This window comes from Mirounga leonina, unplaced genomic scaffold (assembly GCF_011800145.1).
Source record: "Mirounga leonina isolate KUSES-001 unplaced genomic scaffold, KU_Mleo_1.0 Mir_376, whole genome shotgun sequence".
Lineage (NCBI taxonomy): Eukaryota > Metazoa > Chordata > Mammalia > Carnivora > Phocidae > Mirounga > Mirounga leonina.
In genome coordinates this window covers 11230795-11254725 of record NW_023270718.1, presented here as the reverse complement: position 1 = coordinate 11254725, position 23931 = coordinate 11230795, and the positions used below count along the sequence as shown (strand labels likewise).

The following is a 23931-nucleotide window of genomic DNA, read 5'->3' as shown; positions in this document are numbered from 1 at the left end:
GTTTCAGGTGTATAGCATGATTCCATATTTGTATACATTGTGAAATGACTACAATAACTCTAGTTAATATCCATCACCTTACACAGTTACAAAAATTAATAGCTTTCTATAATTTGCATTTTACAACTGTTTTTCTGAGATATCAGTTCTTCATGCAGAGTACTCCCTGTAATCACAGGAAATGATAACCACTTTTCAGTAATGAGATGAGATCATGGATTTAAGCTACTCCTACATTTTGGGATTCAGAGCACCCTTTGCATGCATGCTCCACCTGTGAACACTGCAGACATTGTCCTGTATCAAAATAGTATTTCTTTCATTTTTCTATTTTTGAGATCAATGTCAGATCTTAAAGGAAGGGAATATAAGGACAATGAATAAGAGATGTGAATGGGGGGCGCCTGGGTGGCTGAGTCGTTAAGCGTCTGCCTTGGCTCAGGTCATGATCCCGGGGTCCTGGGATCGAGCCCCGCATCGGGCTCCCTGCTCTGCGGGAAGCCTGCTTCTCCCTCTCCCACTCCCCCCTGCTTGTGTTCTCGCTCTCTGTCAAATAAATAAATAAAATCTAAAAAAAAAGAGATGTGAATGGATAAAAGGTCACCCAATTGCACATCACAGGTTATACAGATCCATATTTGTACGCTTGCTTCAGGGTAGCACATCCTCCTCCATCTTTCTTGTCACGCCCCTATCTGGAGTATTTTTCTTGTCTCTGAACATACACAGTTCAGTTCCTAAAACTGGCCCTAATTCTTCAGAGCGCATGCATTTGAGTTAGTATACGGTAATTTTTATTCGTTTCCTCTACCAGTGGACACATTTTGTGACTAACTGGAAAATTTTGTGCACTTGGATCTGTAGCCTTTGGGAGCATCCGAAAGAATATGTTTAGCTTCTGAGAGCATGTTGAGCTTCATGGACTCTAAAATAACATATCTCCACATATGTGCTCAGTTGCAGCCAGACTCTCCAGAAATCTAAGTACGGCCTCTTTAAGAAGGAGCTAAGCCCCTCCTCCGTCCTGGCACCTAGAGTCGCCATTTCCCAGAGTTCCTCGCGGCGCAGTTCGGCCTTTTGGATTGGAGGTGAGGTGTGAGCGCTCTTACGCGCGCCTGTGGCTCTGTGAGAACTACATTGTCCGGAAAGCTGTGCGATGAGGGGCGGGACGCAGGAAAAAAAATCGGCGTTTCCGGCTGAGACATAAAACGTCCGGGCGGGACTTCCGGCATCTTTCTAGTAGTCCGTCGTTTTGGCTTCCTTGAAGTCCTGTCAGTCTGGTCTGGGATTCGGAGCGCTGGCTGGGGGCCGAGGTGACGGGACGGAGAGGGCGCGAGGGGAGGCGCTGTCCCCGCCGCACGGATTCGGGCTTTGGCTGGCGACGCCGCCCGGGCTGCCCCGCGGCGGGGCCGGGGCCTTGATCGCCGGCCCGGGCGCCCGCTCCGCCACAGGCTCCGATGGCGGCGGCCGCGCGCAGGGACCCGGCTCCGGTAAGCGCTCGTCCCCCCACCCAGACCCCCGCGGCCCAGGCCCCGGCGTCCGGGACAGGCAGGCGGCGGCGGGCGGGGGCCCCGTGCGGGAGCGGGCTCCGGGCCGAGGGCGGCCGGGGCCGAGGCTGGAGCGGGGCTGAGGCGGGAGGAGTCTGCCCTCGGGGGACAGCGCGTGAGGGGGGTCACGCCCGGACTGCGGGCCGAGGTGCCGTACCTTCAGGTCTAGAGGCCTCCAGAGGCCAAGGAGCGTTTTCCCAAAGGAGGGACACGATCCCCTTGAGGGTTTCAAGACTCCCCCAGGGAGTTCAAAGGAAGAGCAGATTGGAGGAGGGAGAGGAGCGCTCTGAGGTCCCTGCTGGTAAGAGGCCCCCTGAGCGCTGAGGCCCAGGGGTGAGACAGCTAGCCTTGGGTCACCTGGCGCCAGGGCTAGGAAGGGGAACTCAGTAAGTTCTGCTATTTGTATAAACTCCTGAAACCTTTATTACGATGTTAATGAACCTATTCATCACCCCCATATTTACTTCATGCCCTTTTATAATCTCTTTTCTTCTGCTCTCCAGTTACCTATTGATTTAGCTTCCTTTACGGTAGTTTTTCCCTAAAATTTTATGATTGAAATCATAGTGTTTACTCTTTTTCCTGTGAGTACCCTCATGCAGCGTATTCATTTTGAGATTCATTAATGTTGTTTCTATGAGTAGTTCGTGCTTTTTTTTTTTTTTAAGATTTTATTTATTTATTCGACAGAGAGAGAGACAGCGAGAGAGGGAACACGAGCAGGGGGAGTGGGAGAGGGAGAAGCAGGCTCCCGGCCGAGCAGGGAGCCCGATGCAGGGCTCGATCCCAGGACCCTGGGATCATGACCTGAGCCGACGGCAGCCGCTTAACCGACTGAGCCACCCAGGCGCCCCCATGCTTTTTATATTGCTGAAAAATAGGGTGTTCTGTGGATATACCATTATGTGTTTGTTTGTTAATCTGCTTATGGACATTTGAGTTGTTTCCAGTTTTTGGCTATTGAAAATACTGCTACACAGATTTTAATGCAGTTTTTCATATGCGTGTTACTTAGCTTGTGTTAATATCTTGGGTTCCAATGCCTGAATCACAGGGTAGATGAATATATAACTTTTTAAGAAACCTCAAACTGTGATCTAAAATGGTTGTTGCCTTTTGTATTCCTACCAGCAATGTATGAGTTGAAGTTTTTCCATATCCCAACCAATAGTAGGTATGGGTATTCTTCTAAAATTTTAACCCTTTTAAGTAAATGTGTAGCAGTATCTCAACTGTGGTTTCGGTTGCATTTCTCTGATATTTCACCATGTTGAGCATTTTTTTCCCTTTATTTGCCACCTGTAGGTTTTCTTTGGTAAAATGTCTATTCATATCTTCTGCTTTTGTTTTGTTTTGTTTTGTGTAATCTCTATCCCCAACATGGGGCTTGAACTCAGAACCCCAAGATCAAGAGTCACATGTTCCATCAACTGAGCCAGCCAGGCACTCCATCTCTTGCTTATGTTTTAAATGAATTTTGGCTATTTCTCTTTTTGTTAGCAAATAAGAGAGTGAAACAACAAACATTTATGTTAAAAATTTCATTCATTCTTGGGCGTCTGGGTGGCTCAGTTGGTTAAGCAACTGCCTTCGGCTCAGGTCATGATCCTGGAGTCCCGGGATCGAGTCCCGCATCGGGCTCCCTGCTCGGCGGGGAGTCTGCTTCTCCCTCTGACCCTCCCCCCTCTCATGTGCTCTCTCTCATTCTCTCTCTCTCTCAAATAAATAAATAAAATCTTTAAAAAAAATTTTTTTTCATTCATTCTTCAGTGGTGTGACTTGTTTGCTGTTAGCCGTTATTGTTTTTGAATACCGGGAGAATATTTCCAAAATGTTCTTTGTGCTATACACAATTCAGTGACCACAAATAGCACATACTTTTAAGTTTTATCTGCATTACTAATATGTTCTCCATCACTTTCTTAGGTATAGATATTCAATACAGTAAATCAAGCTGCGATTTGTAGTGTTTGTTTTTCAGTCCTCCTGGTGTGAATACTACCAGCATGACCAATTTTAGAACTTCAGTGGAAGGGCAATTGGGAAAATAGAATTGGGAAGCAGTAGCACAGCTGTGTTCTGTCTCTACCATATGACAGAAGAGCTCCAATTAACACGAGAACATAAAAATAGTAAAAGGTAGTATAATGGGGGTGCCTGGGTGGCTCAGTCGTTAAGCATCTGCCTTCGGCTCAGGTCATGATCCCAGGGTCCTGGGATTGAGCCCCGCATCGGGCTCCCTGCTCCACGGGGAGCCTGCTTCTCTCTCTCCCACTCCCCCTGCTTGTGTTCCTGCTCTTGCTCTCTCTCTGTCAAATAAATAAATAAAATCTTTAAAAAAAAAAAAAAAGGTAGTATAATGATTAGGAAGTCAGAAGTTTTTATATTTGATTTTAAAACAGTGGAGGTATATGGACTTAAACGGCACATACTTAAAATGTACATTTTGATGTTTTGATTCATGCTTACACCCTGAAACCAAACGTTTCCTCCTGCCTTTTAAAATTCATCCTTCTCCACATATAAAATTGCTGATACAGTGACATTAGTCTATCTTTTGTTACGGCTACTTTCAAATATATGTGTAGGGAGACAGCGCTATTACAAATGTATGTCTGACAAACCCAAGAATGAGTCCATGGGATTATCTGTAGGACAGGGCGGTTGGGTTCATGTTGAGGATGAGGCTGCTTAGCAGTATTGGCCGACTGAAGATGACAGAATGGGGGAGATCTCACAAGATGAAGGGCAAAATCATGAGATATGACACAAAGAGAACAAGCAGGATCTACACCTCATTCCTCTGCAAACAACTTTCAGCAGCAATTGGTGACACATGAGTGCTATGTTGAGTGTTATGTCCACGTCCCTGAAAATCCAACTGCAACAGAGTTGCTGTTGTTCAGAGATTAAGAATGTGCCTACCTCGGGCGCCTGGGTGGCTCAGTTGGTTAAGCGACTGCCTTCGGCTCAGGTCATGATCCCGGAATCCTGGGATCGAATCCCACATCGGGCTCCCGGCTCAGCGGGGAGCCTGCTTCTCCCTCTGACCCTCCCCCCTCTCATGCTGTTTCTCTCTCTCTCTCAAATAAATAAATAAAATCTTAAAAAAAAAAAAAGAATGTGCCTACCTCATGACACAAATGTATACGCCAATGTCTACAACACTGCAGATGGACCAGTATGAAAAAGCACTGAGATGTGGAGTCCAGAGAGGTGAGGATTATCCTTGAGCTAAAAGAGTGAAGAGACAAGTAGTAGAGTTGACAAGGTGGGGAAGTGTGAAGAACGGGTAAAGGCAAAAATGAGGTGTGGGTGCCCCTGTGATTGGCACCAAAAGATGAGCAAATAGGTCTCTGGTATGATTTGTACATAGCCCTGGTGTCATGCCCTCCCCCAGGTGATGCAGGCTATGTTTGAATTTGCCTTGCTTCACTTGGATTCCTTTCCATCCTGCGAACCTCTCCACACCTCCTTAATGAGCAACTACACAGAACCTAGAGGATTCAAATACTAAGGTAAAGACAGGACAGATAAGCAGCTCTCACTGAACAAAATTAACTCAGCACATGACAGACCACAAAAAGGGAAACTAAATATTACAGAAAGAACCTGAAGAATAGCCCATGGTCACATAAATAATGAACCAAGTCAGAGATGGCAATTTCTGGCACAAGGAAGAAGGAAGAAATGTTAGCTAGAGGAACAAAGTAGAACGTAGGGTAGCTTGGACCTAGAAAATTCACCTGGTGATGGAGAAGGCAAGCAAGATGGAATCCGTGACTGCAAGTCTTCTGATTCCGGATCCATACCTTCCAGGCTAGGATAACAGGTGTCGGGCCTACTCAAGGAAGGAGAGGGCAGTGTTCACACCCCAGCCCTACCAACCATAGCACCTATTCAGGGAACCGGGAAGGAAGCAGTGCCCAGGGTCCTGATGTGGAAAGGGCTGACACGCCAATGGATAAAGGAGAAGAGCAGAGACTAGCTCATGGTACAGGCGTCTCTGAGCCTCAGCAAGGAGACCCCATTCTTCCCAGGAAAAGCAGTACACAGCCACATCCTTAAAGGTCACACTGACCTGTCATGATTGGGAGAAATGAAACCACAAATAGCCACTTTCCCAAAGACCTATAGTCCATTCTCACATATGCCTATTCTATGCCCATCCTCCCAATTCCCCAACTCAAGAGTAAAAACGATGGGCTTGGTGCTAGTGGTGCTGTTGTCTCCTTATGGGGGCCTTTAATTACTAGGCCCAGCTATCAGCAATAAGAAGCAGGCAGCAGATATCTAAACTGTGAACCTGGCATAGAGGCATTGAACACCCCTGCCAGGCAATTTCCCTGGTATGGACAACGTCATGTAAGCCCCAGTACCAGGACCCTGGGACCCTCAGACATACTGTCTCTCCATGTCTACATCACTCTAGACCGCACATCCCTCACATCTCCCATACCACAGCTCTGCCCATGCCCACCACCACCTCACCATTCCTCTACTTAAGAATCTGCCTGGCCTCCACACATGTTCAAGTATTTTCATCACCTCCTTTTCACTTCACTGTTGAGGGTGGGATTCCTACTTAGAGTTATGGGAATGGCCAGACACACAAGAATACTGGACAGAGGCGACTACCAGCATCTTATTAACCATACATATTCACAGCCTGGGATAGGAGGTCACCACACACCACATAGGGCTACATGGGGTTACACTCTGGAAAACACTGAACAACCAGCAGCTGTGGGATTCAATTATTTAGTATCAAGAGGGTAGGTGCCCCCTGGTTCCTACAAGAGGATACAATTCTCTTTTCTGAATAACCAGAAAGAGCAGACAAGGAAGTGAAACCCACTACAAAGAGATAAGCAGGAACTATTCCTGATCCCTTTTATAAAAAGGGGTCAGTTAGAAGACCTTAACTATGGGGCACCTGGGTGATGCAGTTAAGCATCCGACTCTTGATCTGAGCTCATGTCTTGATATCAGGGTCATGAATTAAAGCCCCGCCATCGAGCTCCATGCTGGGTGTGGAGCCTACTTTAAAAAAATTTTAAATTGGGGCGCCTGGGTGGCTCAGTTGTTGGGCGTGTGCCTTCGGCTCAGGTCGTGATCCCAGCGTCCTAGGATCGAGCCCCGCATTGAGCTCTCTGCTCAGGGGGAAGCCTGCTTCTCCTGTTACCACTCCCCTTGCTTGTGTTCCTGCTCTCACGCGTGCTCTCTCTCTCTCTGTCAGGTAAATAAATAAAATCTTTAATTAAAAAAAAAACTAGGGCGCCTGGGTGGCTCAGTTGGTTGGGCAGCTGCCTTCGGCTCAGGTCATGATCCTGGAGTCCCTGGATCGAGTACCGCATCGGGCTCCCTGCTCAGCAGGGAGTCTGCTTCTCCCTCTGACCCTCCCCCCCTCATGCTCTATCTCATTCTCTCTCTCAATAAATAAAATCTTAAAAAAAACTTAAAAAAATTATTTTTATTAAATAAAATAAGGAGCAGAGCAAAGTGGGGAACTGGTGCTCAGGCCATTTATGTCCTGGTTTCAACATATGTTAAGGTAGCATATAATATTGTGACTTAATTTCAGGCCTTATACCACATTTAGCAAACGGCATCCAGAGATTACTTATCAAATTCATACAGGAATCAATAGTAACCTAGACTTCCCATGGCTCTCGTTAGTGGCGCTAATGCCAAAGTCTTCATTGAAGGCCTCCCTGCTTGGCTCCATTCCTTGCCTCAGTGTTGGCAACAAGAATCATGTGTTGATTTCAGATACCTACAGCCCTCTTCCACTTCTTTTTTTTTTTTTTTAAGATTTTAGTTATTTATTTGACAGGGACACAATGGGAGAGGGAACACAAGCAGGGGGAGGGGGAAAGGGAAAAGCAGGCTTCCCGCGGAGCAGGAAGCCCGATATGGGGCTTGATCCCAGGACTCCTGGATCATGACCTGAGCCTAAGGCAGACCCTTAACGATTGAGCCACCCAGGCGCCTATCCTTCTCCCACTTCTATACTGCACTTGCTGTTCCCTTACCAGTTGACCTTCCTCTTCCTCTGTCCACTTGACCTCCATTCAAGGCTCAGGCCACTGGTGGCCCACCCAAGGCCTATTGACTGTAACAGATAACATTTGCCCCTGATATCATCATCTAGGTTGAATGAAACATCCAGAGCACAACAAAGTGGCCAAAAAATCCTGGAGGAGGCCACAGAGCAGTGAATGAGCACCAACTCCAACCTGACAGTCCCCTTGCTTCAGTTACTCCTAGGCCTCCCATGCCCATTTTCCCCTTGGAAGCCTTGGTCACCTGCCATACTATCCTGTCCCCAAGACATCCTCCTTTTGCGGCCAAAATCCAACCACTTTTCCTAAGCCACTGCTCTCATCCATTAAGCATCCCTTGGACTATGGCAATAGCCTCTACCCTCTACTCTTCCCTTCCTCGTCCCCCAACCCCAGTCTGTTCTCTACTCTACAACCTGTTAAGACCTTGGTAAGATGGCCTCTCCCTCCTCTGATCTAAACTTCCCACCACCTCAAGATAGACAAACATCTTTTCAGGCAACCATTCTTATCCTGACTATTGTCCTCAGCTTTTTTATCTCATCTAAAAGAAAGGAGAGGGCTCCCTGCTCATGGGGAGCCTGCTTCTCTCTCTCCCTCTGCCCCTCCCCCTGCTTGTGCTCTCTCTCTCTCTCTCAAATAAATAAATAAAATCTTAAAAAAGGGGGGGTGCCTGGGTGGTTCAGTCAGTTGAGTGTCTGCTTTCAGCTCAGGTCATGATCCCAGGGTTCTGGAATCGAGTCCCACATCGGGCTCCCTGCTCAGCGGGGAGTCTGCTTCTCCTCCTACCTCCCTCTGCTCATTCTCTCTCTCACTAACCTTCTCTCGCAAATAAATAAATAAAATCCTTAAAAAATAATTTAAAAATACATGAGAGGAGGAGCACGTGGGTGGCTCAATCGGTTAAGCGTCTGCCTTCGGCTCAGGTCATGATCCCAGGGTCCTGGCATCAGGCCCCATGGCAGGCTCCTTGCTCAGCGGGGAGCCTGCTTCTCCCTCCCTCTGCTGCTCCCCGTGCTCGTGCTATCTCTCTGTCAAATGATAAATAAAATCTAAAATAAATGAATGAATGAAAGAGAAAGAAGAAGAAGAGGAGGAGGAAGAAGAAGAGGAAGAAGACGAGGAGGAGGAAGAAGAAGAAGAGGAGGAGGAAGAGGGGGAGGAAGGAAGGAAGCAAGCAAGCAAGCAAGCAAGCAGACCTGTGGTTTCCTGACCACCACCAACTCTTACCTGTAAGCATTTGGAAATCTTGGAACCAGTTCCTGGAAGAACCCTCCACACCTGCTTATACTAGTTGCCACTAATGGGAATACCTCTACATAAAGTGGACACAGACATACCCCAGGGCTTGGGGTTTCAACAAGGTACTGACTTAAGGTCTGGAGGCAGAACAGAAGCACTAAGTCCTCCGACACCACAATCCAGAGGAAATGGGGGTAGAGATTGGGCCCTCCGATGATCTGTGTGAGTTTCGTAAGAGCTTCTGCAGTCATGGGAACATGTGCAAAGAAACAGGCATTAGAGAAATAGGTTCATGGTGGAGTTCAATGGGTTCATTCTTCCCTGTATTCGTCCCTAACCCTGGAGCTAGGTGACCTAAGGGTAGCTGTCTCACTCCTGGGCCTCAGTGTCACCTCTTAACAGCAGTGACCTCAATGAATTCATCACCCTCCTCCAATCTGCTCTTTCTTTGAACTCCTTGGGGGAGTTTTAATTTTTAAAAATTTATTTATTTGAGAGAGACAGAGAATGGGTGGGAGGGGCAGAGGGAAAAGAAGAGAGAATCTCAAACAGACTCCCTCCTAAGTGGAGAGCCCCACCCAGGGCTCCATCTCATGACCCCGAGATCAGGGCCTGAGCCAAAACCAAGAGTTGAAGGCTTAACTAACTGCACAACCCAGGTGCCCCTCCCTGGGGAAGTTTTAAAAACCTAACGGAGAAGGTGTCCCTCCTTTGGCCAAAACTCTCCTTGGGCATCTAGAGTCCTCACAAGAAGGGACACACCTCTGCCAGCTATTCCAGGCATGACTCTGCCTCACGCTCTCTGTTCCCTGAGGGCAGAATCCTCCTGCCTCAGGCTCCCCCTCTAGCCTCTTCCACCAGCCGGCTCACACATGGCCCCCTTCCGCCCCCATTGGCACCTCCCTGTTGTGTGGGAAACAAAAGCAGAAGTAAAATTATTAATAATTTCCCTACTACCTACAGCCCATTGACAAGTCCTTGAAATGGGCAGAGTACAATTCCTCTAGGGACTCAACTGCCTCAATGTTAATACCCTGCTAAGGGCAACAGGTAACAGCCCAACCCCAGGATCCTGTAACTCCACCTTACCATAAAAATTCCCTTGTAAACTTCATCTCTCCCCAACCCCACAACATACACTTTGGCAATCATGACCCACCGATCTACATCTGAAGGGTCTCATGACTCAAGTTTTATTAGACAGTAAAATGACCCTTTCCCAACAATAGCTAGCCCCTTCAAGATCCTGGAAACCTTGATTCCAAAATTCCTTAGAGACTTACACTACCCCCAACCCCCTCCCAACTGGAAAGTATATACGTAACCCCAGTGCAGCTCTTTCTGCCCACAGGTCCTGTGCCCGTGCTTTAATAAAACCACCTTTTTGCACCAAAGACATCTCAAGAATTCTTTCTTGGCCCTGGGCTTTAAATCCTAGTGTCTTTCCTACATCACCTGTCCTGACACCGCGGCCTGGGCGGCAGGGACTCAAGCAGGCGCCCCCCACCCGGTCAGGTCTTTAGGATCTGTAGTGGGGCGGGGCGGGGAGCACCGGGTAGGGGGGACGATGGTTTACCTGAGCCGGAGCCGCCATTGGACTCTCCGGAATGAGCGGACGCCCAGGCCGGGGTCCCTGCTGTCCCCCGAGCCGAGCAGCCTGGGCGGCGGCGTCATTGCCCGGCCGTGGACCCACCTCTCTGCCTTGTGGACCGCGCCTCCTCTCGCGCCCTCTCAGTCGCACCACCACGTCCCTAGCCTGCGTAGACCGCCTTGAAACAGACCCAGGAGCAGGACGCCGAAGTCACGCCCTGACCCTTGTGCTCAAAAGGAAACGCCTGCTATCTAAGCCTTCATTGGCTTCCGGGAAATGCAGTTGGCCCGGTGCACCACCGGGGTTGCCAATCCCGCACCTGACTCCAGGAGAAAAGACCTAGATCCGGCGTGAGGGGCACTAGGAAATGGCGTGCTCCTGTCCAAGGGACATTATGAAAATGGCTAGAGAAAGAAAAGCTAACCAGCACTTCCCTCCCTTTGGTGTATAGAGGCATTTCAGGGTAAAAAAGTAGAAAATTAGGAAAATTTTCCTTTACATATGATTTCTAGGTAATAAACGCTTAAGTCCTGATAAAATTACGTAGAATGCAGACATGTCTCAACAGCTTATGAAATAATGGATTTAACCAAAGTTCATCAGGCAATTACTTTAACCAAAAAACTTACAACAACAGCTGGCACAATAGATAATAGTCCAGTTGATGAGGTTTTAGAATATAGGTGAGGTTTAGGGGCACCTGGGGGGCTCACTCATTGAGCATCTGCCTTCGGCTCAGGTCATGATCCCAGGGTCCTGGGATCAAGCCCCATATTGGGCTCCCTGCTCGGCGGGGAGCCTGCTTCTCCCTCTCCCACTCCTCCTGCTTGTGTTCCCTCTCTCGCTGTGTCTCCCTCTCTGTCAAATAAATAAATTAAATCTTTAAAAAAAAAATAGAGTATAGGTGAAATTCGGAGCCAAGGACCAAGAAAGAATTCTTAAGACATCTCTGGTGCAAGGGGCGCCTGGGTGGCTCAGTCGTTAAGCGTCTGCCTTCAGCTCAGGTCGTGATCCCAGGGTCCTGGGATCGAGCCCCGCATCGGGCTCCCTGCTCAGCGGGAAGCCTGCTTCTCCCTCTCGTGCTCCCCCTGCTTGTGTTCCTTCTCTCGCTGTGTCTCTCTCTGTCAAATAAATAAAATCTTTTTTTTTTTTTTTTTTTAAAGGCATCTCTGGTGCAGAATGGTGGTTCATTAAAGCACTGGGCCAGGACCCGTGGACAGAAAGAGCTGCTGCACCGGGGTTGTGAGGGGTGGCTGATTGTATACTATGGGGTTGGGGAAGGTAAGGAAAAGGGAGGTTTCAAAAGGATTTGTGTATGTTAAAGAAGACTCACAGGATACCAGAGGCCTTGCCATTGTCAAGTTAAGGTTGTTTTTCCTTCTAGTAAGGCATTAACATTAAAATAGTTGGGACTTTCTGGAGAGACATTACACTCTCCCTGCTTCAAGTATCTGTCAATGGGCTGCAGATGATAAGGACATTTAATTGTATCTACATTCCCTTCTGGAAGCTAGGCCATTGATAGAAATGCTTTGTTCTTGTAGATTGCTAAAACATTTGTGAACTGAGGATTGTGATCTCTATAAGTTAACCATTTGTTTTTCCTTTAGGGCAGCCAGGAGTGCCTGAGGAATGTCACATAAATCCCATGGGGGGCGGGGGATTGTGGGGTGTCAGCTTCCACTTTGTCCTCAACTTGCCTTCTGTTCCCTCATCACAGTCGGCAAACCTTATAGTGGATAAAGAAACCTAATAACAGTTGACCCATTGTGCAAAGTTAACATCAGGAAACAGACACTCAGACTTAAGAGTATTTGTTTGTGATACAATCAAAAGTCTCAACCCTGCCTATGGAGCACTGTGGCCAGGGTTAATCTGAATTTGACTGATGCCTGTGATTCTAATTATACATAAATTGGAAGCAAAGTGATCATGAAATAGGGAAGCTGAAGGGACCCGATAAAGAACGGCTTTTTGCTCCTTTTCCTGCTTCTGTTCTTGCTAGGACGTGCACACCTACTCTACACATGCCTTATAGTGCCTATAATGTAGGTCCTCCTTGTCAAGGTCAAGAAGTTAATGATTCCTTTGAGTCTTCCAGCGCAAATAACATCGAAGGAGTGACCGGTTGGGGTCATCATGTGTTTTCCAAAACCATTGACTCCACACGTTGACACCAAGACCCCTGGCTCTAGGGTATAACTGACTGATGGAGGACATCTGAGCACTCGTCCTTGTTTTGACCAGTTCCCGGATACCTAATACTACATGATAAATCATTATAGAGTATTCAAATATCTCTGAATTGTGCATTTCATTTCAATTTTTATAATATTTTATAATTAACAGAAGCCCATCAATTTAATGTAGTTGAATTTATTTTGATGTATTTTATGATGATGCTTTTTATATCTGCTTTGACAAAATCTGCTCTGTATATTTAACAAAGGGAATTTCTTCCATGACCTTTGTTTTTCTTTTTCTTTTTTTCTTTTAGAGAGGGAGAGAGAGAGAGAATGTGCAAGAGGTAGAAGGACAGAGACTTTTTTTTTTTAAAGATTTTATTTATTTATTTGACAGAGAGAGACAGCAAGAGAGGGAACACAAGCAGGGGGAGTGGGAGAGGAAGAAGCAGGCTTCCCATGGAGCAGGGAGCTCGATGTGGGGCTCGATCCCAGGACCCTGGGATCATGACCTGAGCCGAAGGCAGACGCTTAACGACTGAGCCACCCAGGCGCCCCCAGAGAGAGACTCTTAAGCAGGCTCCACACCTGATGTGGAGCTCTGTCTGACAACCCAGAGATCATGACCTGAGCCAAAATCAAGAGTCAGATGCTTAACTTCTGAGCCACCCAGACATCTTGCTTCCATGACCTTTTAAGAGCTGTAATTCTTGTTGTACCATAAACCTATCCATGTGAAATTAATATTTTTGTGTGTTTTGAAGTGGAAGTCTAAATTACTATTTTACCAATTGGGTATCCCATTGCACAGACAATATATTTAACAGCTACTATTAGAACAACTATAGCCATAAGCATAAACAGAAGTTGAACCTTTGGAAGTTTTACACAATTTCAACAAAAGTGACTTTAACTTGATATCTGTGGTAAGTTGAATAAGGCTCCTGGATAGTATATAGAAATTTTGCAGACTTGATTTTTTTTTCATATGTGATTAATATGAGAGTTTTTCAATGGGATGATTATCTGGGGTGGATAAATCTGGGTGAGTTCTAAATGTAATCACAAAGTTGGGGACAGGGGTGCCTGGGTGGCTCAAATGGTTAAGCGTCTGTCTTCGGCTCAGGTCATGATCCCAGGGTCCTGGGATCGAGCCCTGCGTTGGGCTCTCTGCTCCCTGGGAAGCCTGCTTCTCCCTCTCCCACTCCCCCTGCTTGTGTTCCCTCTCTCGCTGTGTCTCTGTCAAATAAATAAATAAAACCTTTAAAAAAAAAAACAAATGTGGGGACAGAGGGAGATTTGAACATAAAAAAGGAGAAGGCAATGTGATAAGGAAGGCAGTTTATTCTGCTGCAAGGAATATAGACAGCCACCAGAAGCTGGAAAAGGCAAAGAAAAGAATCTCCCCTGAAAACCACTCTGCCCACACCTTCATTTTAGCCTCATAAGATTCATTTCAGACTCCTGGCTTCCAGAACTGTAAGAGAATAAATTTCTGTTGTTTTTAAGCCAGTAAATTTGTTACAGCAGCAATAGGAAATATCTAATGTAAAAAAGGGTAAACCTCTTATTTGCCTGCAACAGAAAGCTGTATTTATAAGACACGGTCTCCACAAATAAAGATGGAGCTATTTTTATTTTATTTTTCAAGATTTTCTTTATTTGTTTGAGAAGGACAGAGAGTGCATGAGCCAGGAGGCGGGGGGTGGGGGTGGGGGAGGGTTGGCAGAGGGAGATGGACAAGCCGACTTTGTGTTCAGCAGGGAGCCTGACAAAGGGCTCAACCCCATACCCCTGAGATCGTGACCTGAGCTAAAGTCAGAAGCTCAACTGACTGAGCCACCCAGGCGTCCCATGATGGAGCTAGTCTTTTTTAAAAGATTTTTATTTATTTATTTGACAAAGAGAGACATAGCGAGAGAGGGAACACAAGCAGGGGGAGTGGGAGAGGGAGAAGCAGGCTTCCACGGAGCAAGGAGCCTGATGCAGGGCTCGATCCCAGGACACTGGGATCATGACCTGAGCGAAGGCAATCGCTTAACGACTGAGCCACCCAGGCGCCCCTGGAGCTAGTCTTATATCAGATATTAGGAAGTTTGGTATTTATTTTTTTAGATTTAAAAAAATTTTTATTATTTGATAGAATGAGAGAGAGAGAGCACGAGGTGGGGAGGGTCAGAGGGAGAAGTAGACTCTCCCCGCTGAGCAGGGAGCCCCATGCAGGACTAGATCCTGGAATTCCAGGATCATGACCTGAGCCGAAGGTAGTCCCTTAACCAACTGAGCCACCCAGGCGCCCAGGAAGTTTGGTATTTAGTGAATGCTGGACTTTCAGAAATGGGAGTGTTAAGGGTTGGACAGATTTTTGGCTCTGTTATCACAGGCACTGGAGTACCTTTACTGTTCAGAAGCTCACTGTCAGAAACATGGCCATTGGAGTGAGGCATTTGGCTGATTGGATTGTCCCTGCTTGGCTGTCTTTCTGGATTGGGATTTCTAACTGATTGATTTTCAGAAGTTTAGTAATGATACTGATTGTCTAGCTTTCAGAAGTGTAGTACTGGATCAAGGCTGACTCCACTGGGCTGATTTTCAGAGCTATGTATATTGATGCACAAGTATCTCAAATGAACTGTGAGTAGTTGTTAAAACTAGTTTTGTTAAAAGGATAGGCTTTTCTTTTCTTTTTTAAATAAAGATTTTATTTATTTATTAGAGAGAGAGAGAAAGAGAGAACATGTGTGAAAAAGCACAAACGGTGGGAGGGGCAGAGGGAGTGGGAGAAACACTCCCCGCCGAGCAGGGAGCCCAACACCAGGCTCAGTCCCAGGACCCATGAGATCATGACCTGAGCCAAAGGCAGATGCTTCACTGACTGAGCCACCCAGGCGCCCCACTCTTTTCCTTTCTTGAATTTGAAAATTAAGAATTTCAAATTCTAAGTGCCATCTATTGATCTTCCCTTAGCCTACCTTGCAGGACAAATCATAATGAATTGTCTCTTTGTTTCTTGTTTTTTATAAGCTCTACACCCAATGTGGGCTTGAAATCATGATCCTGAGATCAAGAATCACATGCTCTACAGACTGAGCCAGCCATGTGCTCCAGGAATTATCATGATCTTTATTTGTAGAGACATGATTTTCAACTAGTGTTGTCATTTAACTGAGTTTAGTATCAATTACTGTGGTGGCAAAATAGATCTAACTGCTGAATTTTGGTAGTTTATTGAGAAAAGCTGAATATAAAACACTTTAGGCATCCTGACAGTGTCAGTGAAGAATGCAGAACAAAAATCATTGAAGGTAGAATATGTCCTATATTATAGAGAACTCCTGGAAACCCCACTCATGATGTGCCTCATGCAATCAAGACAGTGCCTAAAACCTGGTAGTTGCTCACTGAACATATATATGAGTTACCCTGACAACATAATTTTGCTATTGGTATTTACCATTCTGACCTTTTCTAAATACCCTCTTTATCTCTCCCTCCAATTGCTCCATGTTCCAGGAATAAAAAAAAAAAAAGAAAGAAAGAAAGAAAAACCTGTAGACAAAGCTTTGACTGTGGTCAAGATTCCAATACAGCTATGTGCTCAGCTTCATTTTTTCATTTCTCATACTTCAGTACTCAGAAATATTTTCAGTGATAATCTCCCTGTGCTGAAACCTACCTAAAATAACACGTGAAGGGAAAGTGTCTGCCTTAGACTCAGGTCATGATCTCTGGGTCCTGGGATCAAGCCCTGCACTCAGCATGGAGTCGCTTGTCCCTCTCCCTCTGTTCCTCCTCCTGCTCTCACTCTCTCTCCTATATATAATTTTTTTTTTTTTTTGGTAAGTCAGGAACTCACTTTGTGTTCAAACAGCAATTTTTTTTTTTTTTTTAAGATTTATTTATTTGAGAGAGCACTAGAGAGAAAGCAGGAGTGGGGGCAGAGGGAGAAGGAGAAGCAGGCTCCCCGGTAAGCAGGGAGCCCGATGCAGGGCTACATCCCAGGACCCTGGGATCAGGGCCCGAGCAGAAGGCAGACGCCTACCCGACTGAGCCACCCAGGAACCCCAAATAAAATCTTTAATGATAAAATAAAATAACACGTGAAACAGTCATTACTTCACAAGGAGGATATGACCTCATGGTGTCCCAAACATCTGACAATGACAGACACTGTCCAGTAAGGAAATGACATTCAAATGGTTGTGATCCTTTTTGGGCCCGTCTCAGATCTTAAAAGCAATTCTGTATATCTTAGGATGTGGAGTCAGAAATATTATCTGGAAAAAAAGTGTCCCTCCCTGGGCTGATACAATCACTGATTATACAAGCTGGAGAAGTTTTCTGGGGAAATTACCCCCTGACTTCATGGGTGCTCAACATCCCCTTTTTTTCTTCCACTCCGTAGTCCTGTCTGGAGTCTCTTCTCTCTTGTCCCTAACCAGAACTTAAATTCGCAACACTGATCTTAAAGCTTCGTTCTGTATGTATTTAAAAACCATCGAGGTAATAGTTGTTAGCTCCCAGATATGAGGAGACGGAGAGAGACTTAGCGGTGGTGTGTGTCCATTCGATTTTGTGGCTTTGGGGAACATATGAAATAGTATGTCTACAAACATATCTGTGATTGGTCCAGAGTCCACTTCATAAAATCTGGATGCGGGCCCCTGATGAGGAGAGAAGTCCCACCCCATCCTCGAGGAGTACAGGGAACCATTGACCGCGCCCTTCGCGGTGGTCCTTTGCTTTCCCAGGAACCTCCGCCCAGAGCCGCTTGCCTGGACCCGTGGCTCATAGAGAACTACATTACCCAGAAGCCTAAGCGCCGCAGTCCAACGAAGGCCCGAGAGAGGGGCGTTTCCAGGAGTGCGGCAGGCGGCTGGGCGGGACTTCCGCTGTCTTCCTGGCATTGGACTTTTTGTCGGTGTTTGCTGGTATCTACCCGAGCCGGGGCTTTCGATTGCTCTGTTAGGCCGGAGGTGGAGGGGTCGCTCCCGTTTCACCGAGACTAGTCGGAGGCTCGGCGTTAGCGACGCCCACCGTGGCCCCGCAGCCGCGGCGAGACTTGGGAAGGCCGTGTATGCGTCCCCGTCCTAGACCCGGGCCGCTCCGTGGCCCGCTCCGCACCCCGAGTCCGATGGCGGCGGCCGCGCCCAGGCACCCGGCTCAGGTAAACGCTCGTCCCCCGGGCCCTCCCGCCGTCCCCCCACCCAGACCCGAAGGCTCGAGCCGCGGCCGGGTGTCGGACAGGGAGGCGGCGGCGGGCGGGGGCCCCGTGCGGGAGCGCCGGCGCGGGGCTCCGGGCCGAGGGCGGCCGGGGCCGAGGCTGCAGGGGCGCTGGAGGGAGGCTGCAGGGGGCCTGAGGCGGGAGGAGTCTGCCCGCGGGGTCAGAGAGCGTGAGGCGGCGGACGCCTTTCCCGAGAAGCTGTACTCATTGTGAGGGCTCTGGGAGCTATAGGGGTTTTGAGTAGAAGAACTTAATGGGAGTGGGGACTAGAAAAGTAGCCACATTTTTCCGCAGCGCAAAACAGATTAGGTTGGGGCGTGGAATAGGAATGTGGGTTCTTGGGTCTAGACCGGTAAGTGGGCTCGTGCAGCGGACTCCCAGGGGTGTTCTGATGATGGGTGACCCGGGGTAGTGCCGGAAGAGAGGGAAGAAGTGGTCAGATTCTGGATGGATCGAACCAGCCGTAGTTACTGCTGCATCAGATGTGGGTGTCACTGAAGGTAAAGAGTGAAAAACCAAGTCCTTAATTTTTGCCGTTCTCTTGTTTTTCATGGACGTCTTGAAAATGGAAATCGTGAAGTCAACGTAGGGAGGTTTCAGGGATCCTACGTTGAATTTTGGACATGGTTGATTCTGAGATGTCTGGGGGTAGAGGTGTCATATGGGATCTGGGTTGGAAGGTGTAGGGTTCTGGGAGAACCGGCGGGGTTGGAGATATCCCCAGGGTGAGAGTAGTGGTCTGGACAAGGTCAGGGCCTGGAGATCAGATTTAGGGGTAGCAGTCTTAGGTATGTTGTTTTATTTTATTTATTTTTATTTTGAAAGATTTTTAAGTAATCTCTACACCCAGCATAGGGCTGGAGCTTACAACCCCAAGATTAAGAGTCGTGTGTGCCACTGACTGAGCCAGCTAGGTGCCCCTTAAGTATGTTACTTTAAATGGTCCCTGGTGTGAAAGGGGAGGACTGTCGCTGGAGGGCGAGGGGGAGTAGGGGGAAAAGCGTGGGCATTCCTGACACTTTGCACCAGAAAGAAGGAGTCCTGGCCTTTGAAAGGGTTCTGCCCAGTGTCTGCATGAAGAGAAGGCTGTAGGGCATGAGGATCCTGGCATGGCATGATGACCCACCAAGGTTGGGGTTCTGTAAAATGGCTACAGTCTGATGACCTCACCCTCACTTTTGAACAGCCTGTCCTAAAAGAAACACATTGAAAAGCTCCTCCAGTGCTAGGAGTAATTTCACTTCACCCAGTCTTGCCAAAGACTTAAAATACCTCAAATACCATATGATAGATAGTCTCAGCCTCTCTATGTCTTTGACGAAAATTTTCCACGGACAAACTCATTGGGGACATCTTGCCTCACAGGAAGTTCCTACCAAAGCATTCCTCTAATACAAGTTGTTCCAACACAAGAGATGTTTCTGCTCACATGCCCTAGATGTGATTTTTATGAGTATAGTGGAGGCAAAACTCCACCTGTAACCATCTTAGCTTGGACTCTTTTTTTTTTTTTTTTAAGATTTTATTTATTTGACAGAGACACAGCGAGAGAGGGAACACAAGTAGGGGAAGTGTGAGAGGGAGAAGCAGGCTTCCTGTGAAGCAGGGAGCCCAAAGCGGGGCTCGATGCCAGGACCTTGGTATCATGACCTGAACCGAAGGCAGACGCTTAACCGACTGAGCCACCCAGCCGCCCCTCTTTTTTTTTTTTTTTTTTAAAGATTTTATTTATTTATTTGAGAGAGTGAATGAGAGACAGAGAGCATGAGAGGGAGGAGGGTCAGAGGGAGAAGCAGACTCCCTGCCGAGCAGGGAGCCCGATGCGGGACTTGATCCCGGGACTCCAGGATCATGACCTGGGCCAAAGGCAGTTGCTTAACCAACTGAGCCACCCAGCCGCCCCTCTTTTTTTTCTTTTTTAATTGAAGTATAATTGACACACAAAATTACATTAGTCTCGGTGTACAAGACAGGTTTATACATTATTGGCTGGGACTCAAACATTAACAAGCGAAAAATAGTTTCTTGATGTGTGCAGCACAGATGGGAAAAACCTAAATCAAAAGTAACTCAAAATGGTGGTTCAGGGTTCCAGTTGATACGGCATTTCAACAAAGAACAATAAATTCTCAGAGAAATGACAGGAAGAGAAGTAGTGTTAGACTTCCAAGGGCAGCAGACTTGTGGGAAGGTAAACACATTGGAGGAAACTAACTATGATTTGTTTGCAGATTCCTTTGGTGCCAGTCTCTGCGCTGGTAAGGATCTATCTCCAGTAAATGGAGAATTTATATCCTGCTTTTGGGCAGAAAAGGGAGATTTTTCTGTGTTTGCTGTTTCTTAATTGCCTTCAGCTCAAAATAAATTTTTTTTTAAGATTTTATTTATTTATTTGAGAGAGAATGAGATAGAGAGAGAGAGCATGAGAGGGGGGAGGGTCAGAGGGAGAAGCAGACTCCCTGCCGATCAGGGAGCCCGATGCGGGACTCGATCCCGGGACTCCAGGATCATGACCTGAGCCGAAGGCAGTCGCTTAACCAACTGAGCCACCCAGGTGCCCTCAAAATAATTTTTGATAATATAATTTGATAATTATTTTGAAAATAATATAATCTTGTTTCCTTCTTGGACTGCAAAACAGCCAGGGAAAAAAGTTTGCATTATCTAAATTTCTAGATTATTTTCACGTTGTATCCTCTATCAGATTGATTTTATAAGATAATTAAGCATTAATGTCCTGAAGAATCCATTGTAGATAGTTGATTTTTCTTCCATGCATTTAGACTGATCCTAGGCATGTACCTTCCATGGTTTTTGTTTTGTTTTGTTTTTAAGATTTATTTACTTATTTATTTGTCAGAGAGAGAGCACACATAAGCAGGGGGAGCAGCAGGCAGAGAGAGAAGCAGGCTCCCCACTGAGCAAGGAGCCCAATGTGGGACTCCATCCCAGGACCCTGGGATCATGACCCAAGCCCAAGGCAGACGCTTAACTGATTGAGCCATCCAGGCATCCCCTTCCATGAGGGTTTTAAGACAATATTCACTGAAATTATTTTATGTAGGAACCAGCTCTCCTATGGAACCCTATTTGTGAAAGTCTGTTTAAGATTACGACCACACCAGGGGTGCGTGGGTGGCTCAGTTGGTTAAGCGTCTGCCTTGGGCTCAGGTCATGATCCTGGGGTCCTGGGATCGAGCCCCACATGGGACTCCCTGCTCAGTGGAGAGCCTGCTTCTCCCTCTTCCTCTGCTGCTCCCCCTGCTTGTGTGCATGTGCTCTCTCTCTCTCTCTCTCTGTGTGTCAAATAAATAAATAAAATCTTTTTTTTTTTAATGTTTTATTTATTTATTCATGAGAGTCAGAGAGAGAGGCAGAGGCAGAGGGAGAAGCAGGCTCCCCACCCAGCAGGGAGCCCGATGCGGGACTTGATCCCAGGACCCCGGGATCACGACCCGAGCCGAAGGCAAACGCTCAACCATCTGAGCCACCCAGGCGCCCCAATAAATAAAATCTTAAAAAAAAAAAAAAAAGATTATGACCACACCAATTCCAGTGTGAAGGGATGGGTTTAACCACACCAAGTCGCAATTCTCTGACCCACCTGGGTATACTACAGTTCAATTCAAATCTGACACTTTTTACCAGGAAATACCGTCAGATCTCACAGGTTAAGGGTTTAGTCCTGAAAGACTGTCTGCCCTTCCCCTGTCAGACACCAGTCACACATCCATGCTATCACCTGTGTTTCTGACCAACTGGCTATAGATTGGAGGTTCCAATGACCCCCCCTCCTTGGGTTTGATTAATATACTAGAGTGGCTCACAGAACTCAGGGAAACATTTTACTTAATAGATTAATGATTTATTATAAAAGGATATAATTCAGAAACAGCCATATGAAAAGATGCATAGGGCAAGGTGTGGGGAAAGGGCACAGAGCTTCCGTCCCTCTCCTGATACACTGCTCTCCCTGAATCTCCACGTGTTCACCAACCCAGAAGCTAGCTGAACCCTGTCCTTTTATGGAGGCCTCATTATATGGGCATGATTGATTAAATCCTCAGCCATCAGTGATTGATTAAACTCAGTCTCCAACGATTCAGCTCTCTCCAGAGGTCTGGGGGTAGGACTAAAAGTTCCAACCCTCCAATCATATGGTTGGTTCTCCTGGCAACCAGCCCTCATCCTTAGATGCCTTCCCAAAGTCACTTCATTAAGAAATCTTTTCTCTCATCACTTAGGAAATACCAGTGGTTTTAGGAGCTCTGTGCCAGAAACAGGGACAAAGATCAAATACATATTTCTTGTGACTCACAGTATCACACTGACCTAGTAAATAAATATATCTATGTTCATAGAGAATTCAGAAAACTTAATCTGTATTGTGACTTTATTTTTGCCTTAGTGAATGTAAGTGTTTAAAAGTTCAGTGATATAAAACCAAGATGAATATCTTGTAAATGTTACATTCTTTTTTTAATATTATATTCTTAATATCATCTATATGCTTATTCTTTGTTTGATTTATCTCTTTCTGAGAGAATAGGCAAGAGCAAGTAATTTATACATTTGGTACCCACAATTCTTTCAGTTTTTTACTTTAAATATTTTATATATATATATATATTTAAAGATTTTATTTATTTATTTGACAGAGAGAGACACAGCGAGAGAGGGAACAGAAGCAGGAGGAGTGGGAGAGGGAGAAGCAGGCTCCCCGCAGAGCAAGGAGCCGGACGTGGGGCTCGATCCCAGGACCCTGGGATCATGACCTGAGCCGAAGGCAGATGCTTAACGACTGAGCCACCCAGGCGCCCCTATATATTTGAATTATAAAGAAAGATTGTTTTTTTTGTTTGTTTGTTTGTTTAAAGATTTTATTTATTTATTCATGAGAGACAGAGAGAGAGAGGCGGAGGGAGAAGCAGGCTCCCAAGGAGCAGGGAGCCCGATGCGGGACTTGATCCCAGGACCCTGAGATCATGACCTGAGCCGAAGGCAGACGCTTAAGGACTGAGCCACCCAGGCGCCCCTATATATTTGAATTATAAAGAAAGATTGTAAGACTATTAAATGCATAGGCAAACTCTATACAGTCTGTAATAAATGATCCTTCATTACAAAAATAGAGAAAAACTAAAAAGAATGGAATGAAGTAAGACACAAATACTAATAAGAGCGTTGGAGTGATTATATTAATATAAGAAATTGTCAACTTCAGAGAAAGTAATATTACCAAAGATAACATAGGGACATTTAAAATACTAGATAAGTAACTTAAGAAAATGTAAGAATGCTAAATGTATTTGTACATAAGAATAAGCCTTCAAAAATTCTTTAAAAAAAATTTTTTTTTTTTTAAGATTTTATTTATTTGACAGAGACACAGCGAGAGAGGGAACACAAGCAGGGGGAGTGGGAGAGGGAGAAGCAGGCTTCCCGCCGAGCAGGGAGCCCGATGCGGGGCTCAATCCCAGGATCCTGGGATCATGACCCGAGCCGAAGGCAGACGCTTAACGACTGAGCCACCCAGGCGCCCCTTAAAATATTTTTTCTATTTTAATTTTTTTTCTAAAGATTTATTTATTTGAGGGGCGCCTGGGTAGCTCAGTCATTAAGGGTCTGTTTTTGGCTCAGGTCATGATCCCAGAGTGCTGGGATCGAGCCCCACATTGGGCTCCCTGCTCCGCGGAAGCCTGCTTCTCCCTCTCCCACTACCCCTGCTTGTGTTCCCTCTCTCGCTGTGTAGTAAATAAATAATCTAAAAAAAAAAAAAAAAAGATTTATTTGAGTGGGGGGAAAGAGAGAGAGAGAAAGCACACACAAGTGGGAGAGGTAGAGGGAGAGAGAATCTCAAGCAGACTGTGCTGCGTATGGAGCCTGACTTGGGACTTGATCCCTTGACCCCGAGTTCACGATCTGAATGGAAACCAAGAGTCAGAGGCTTAACTGACTGCGCCACCCAGGTGCCCCTTAATTTTATTATTCTTTTAAGTAATCTCCACACCCAAAGTGGGCTTGAACTCCAAACCCTGAGATCAAGGGTCGTGTGGTCTACCAACTGAGCCAGCCAGGA

At 46.4% G+C, this 23931-nt stretch overlaps 1 protein-coding gene across 4 annotated transcripts in view; it reads left to right on the top strand.

Annotated features, from left to right (window-relative positions):
- The first annotated feature begins 1233 nt into the window (after positions 1–1233).
- Positions 1234–23931, top strand: part of ZNF671 (zinc finger protein 671) — a 39646-nt gene continuing 16948 nt past the window's right edge. For 3 of the 4 annotated variants that reach the window (XM_034986282.1, XM_034986281.1, XM_034986279.1), the window contains exon 1: positions 16647–17795. Coding sequence is in view for 3 of the 4 variants with exons in the window: in XM_034986281.1 (XP_034842172.1) it covers positions 17706–17795 (90 nt within the window). In the remaining variant the exon portion in view is untranslated. Of the gene's footprint in view, positions 1491–16646; positions 17796–23931 lie in introns of those variants that run through there. The other variant, XM_034986280.1, reaches the window with a different exon arrangement.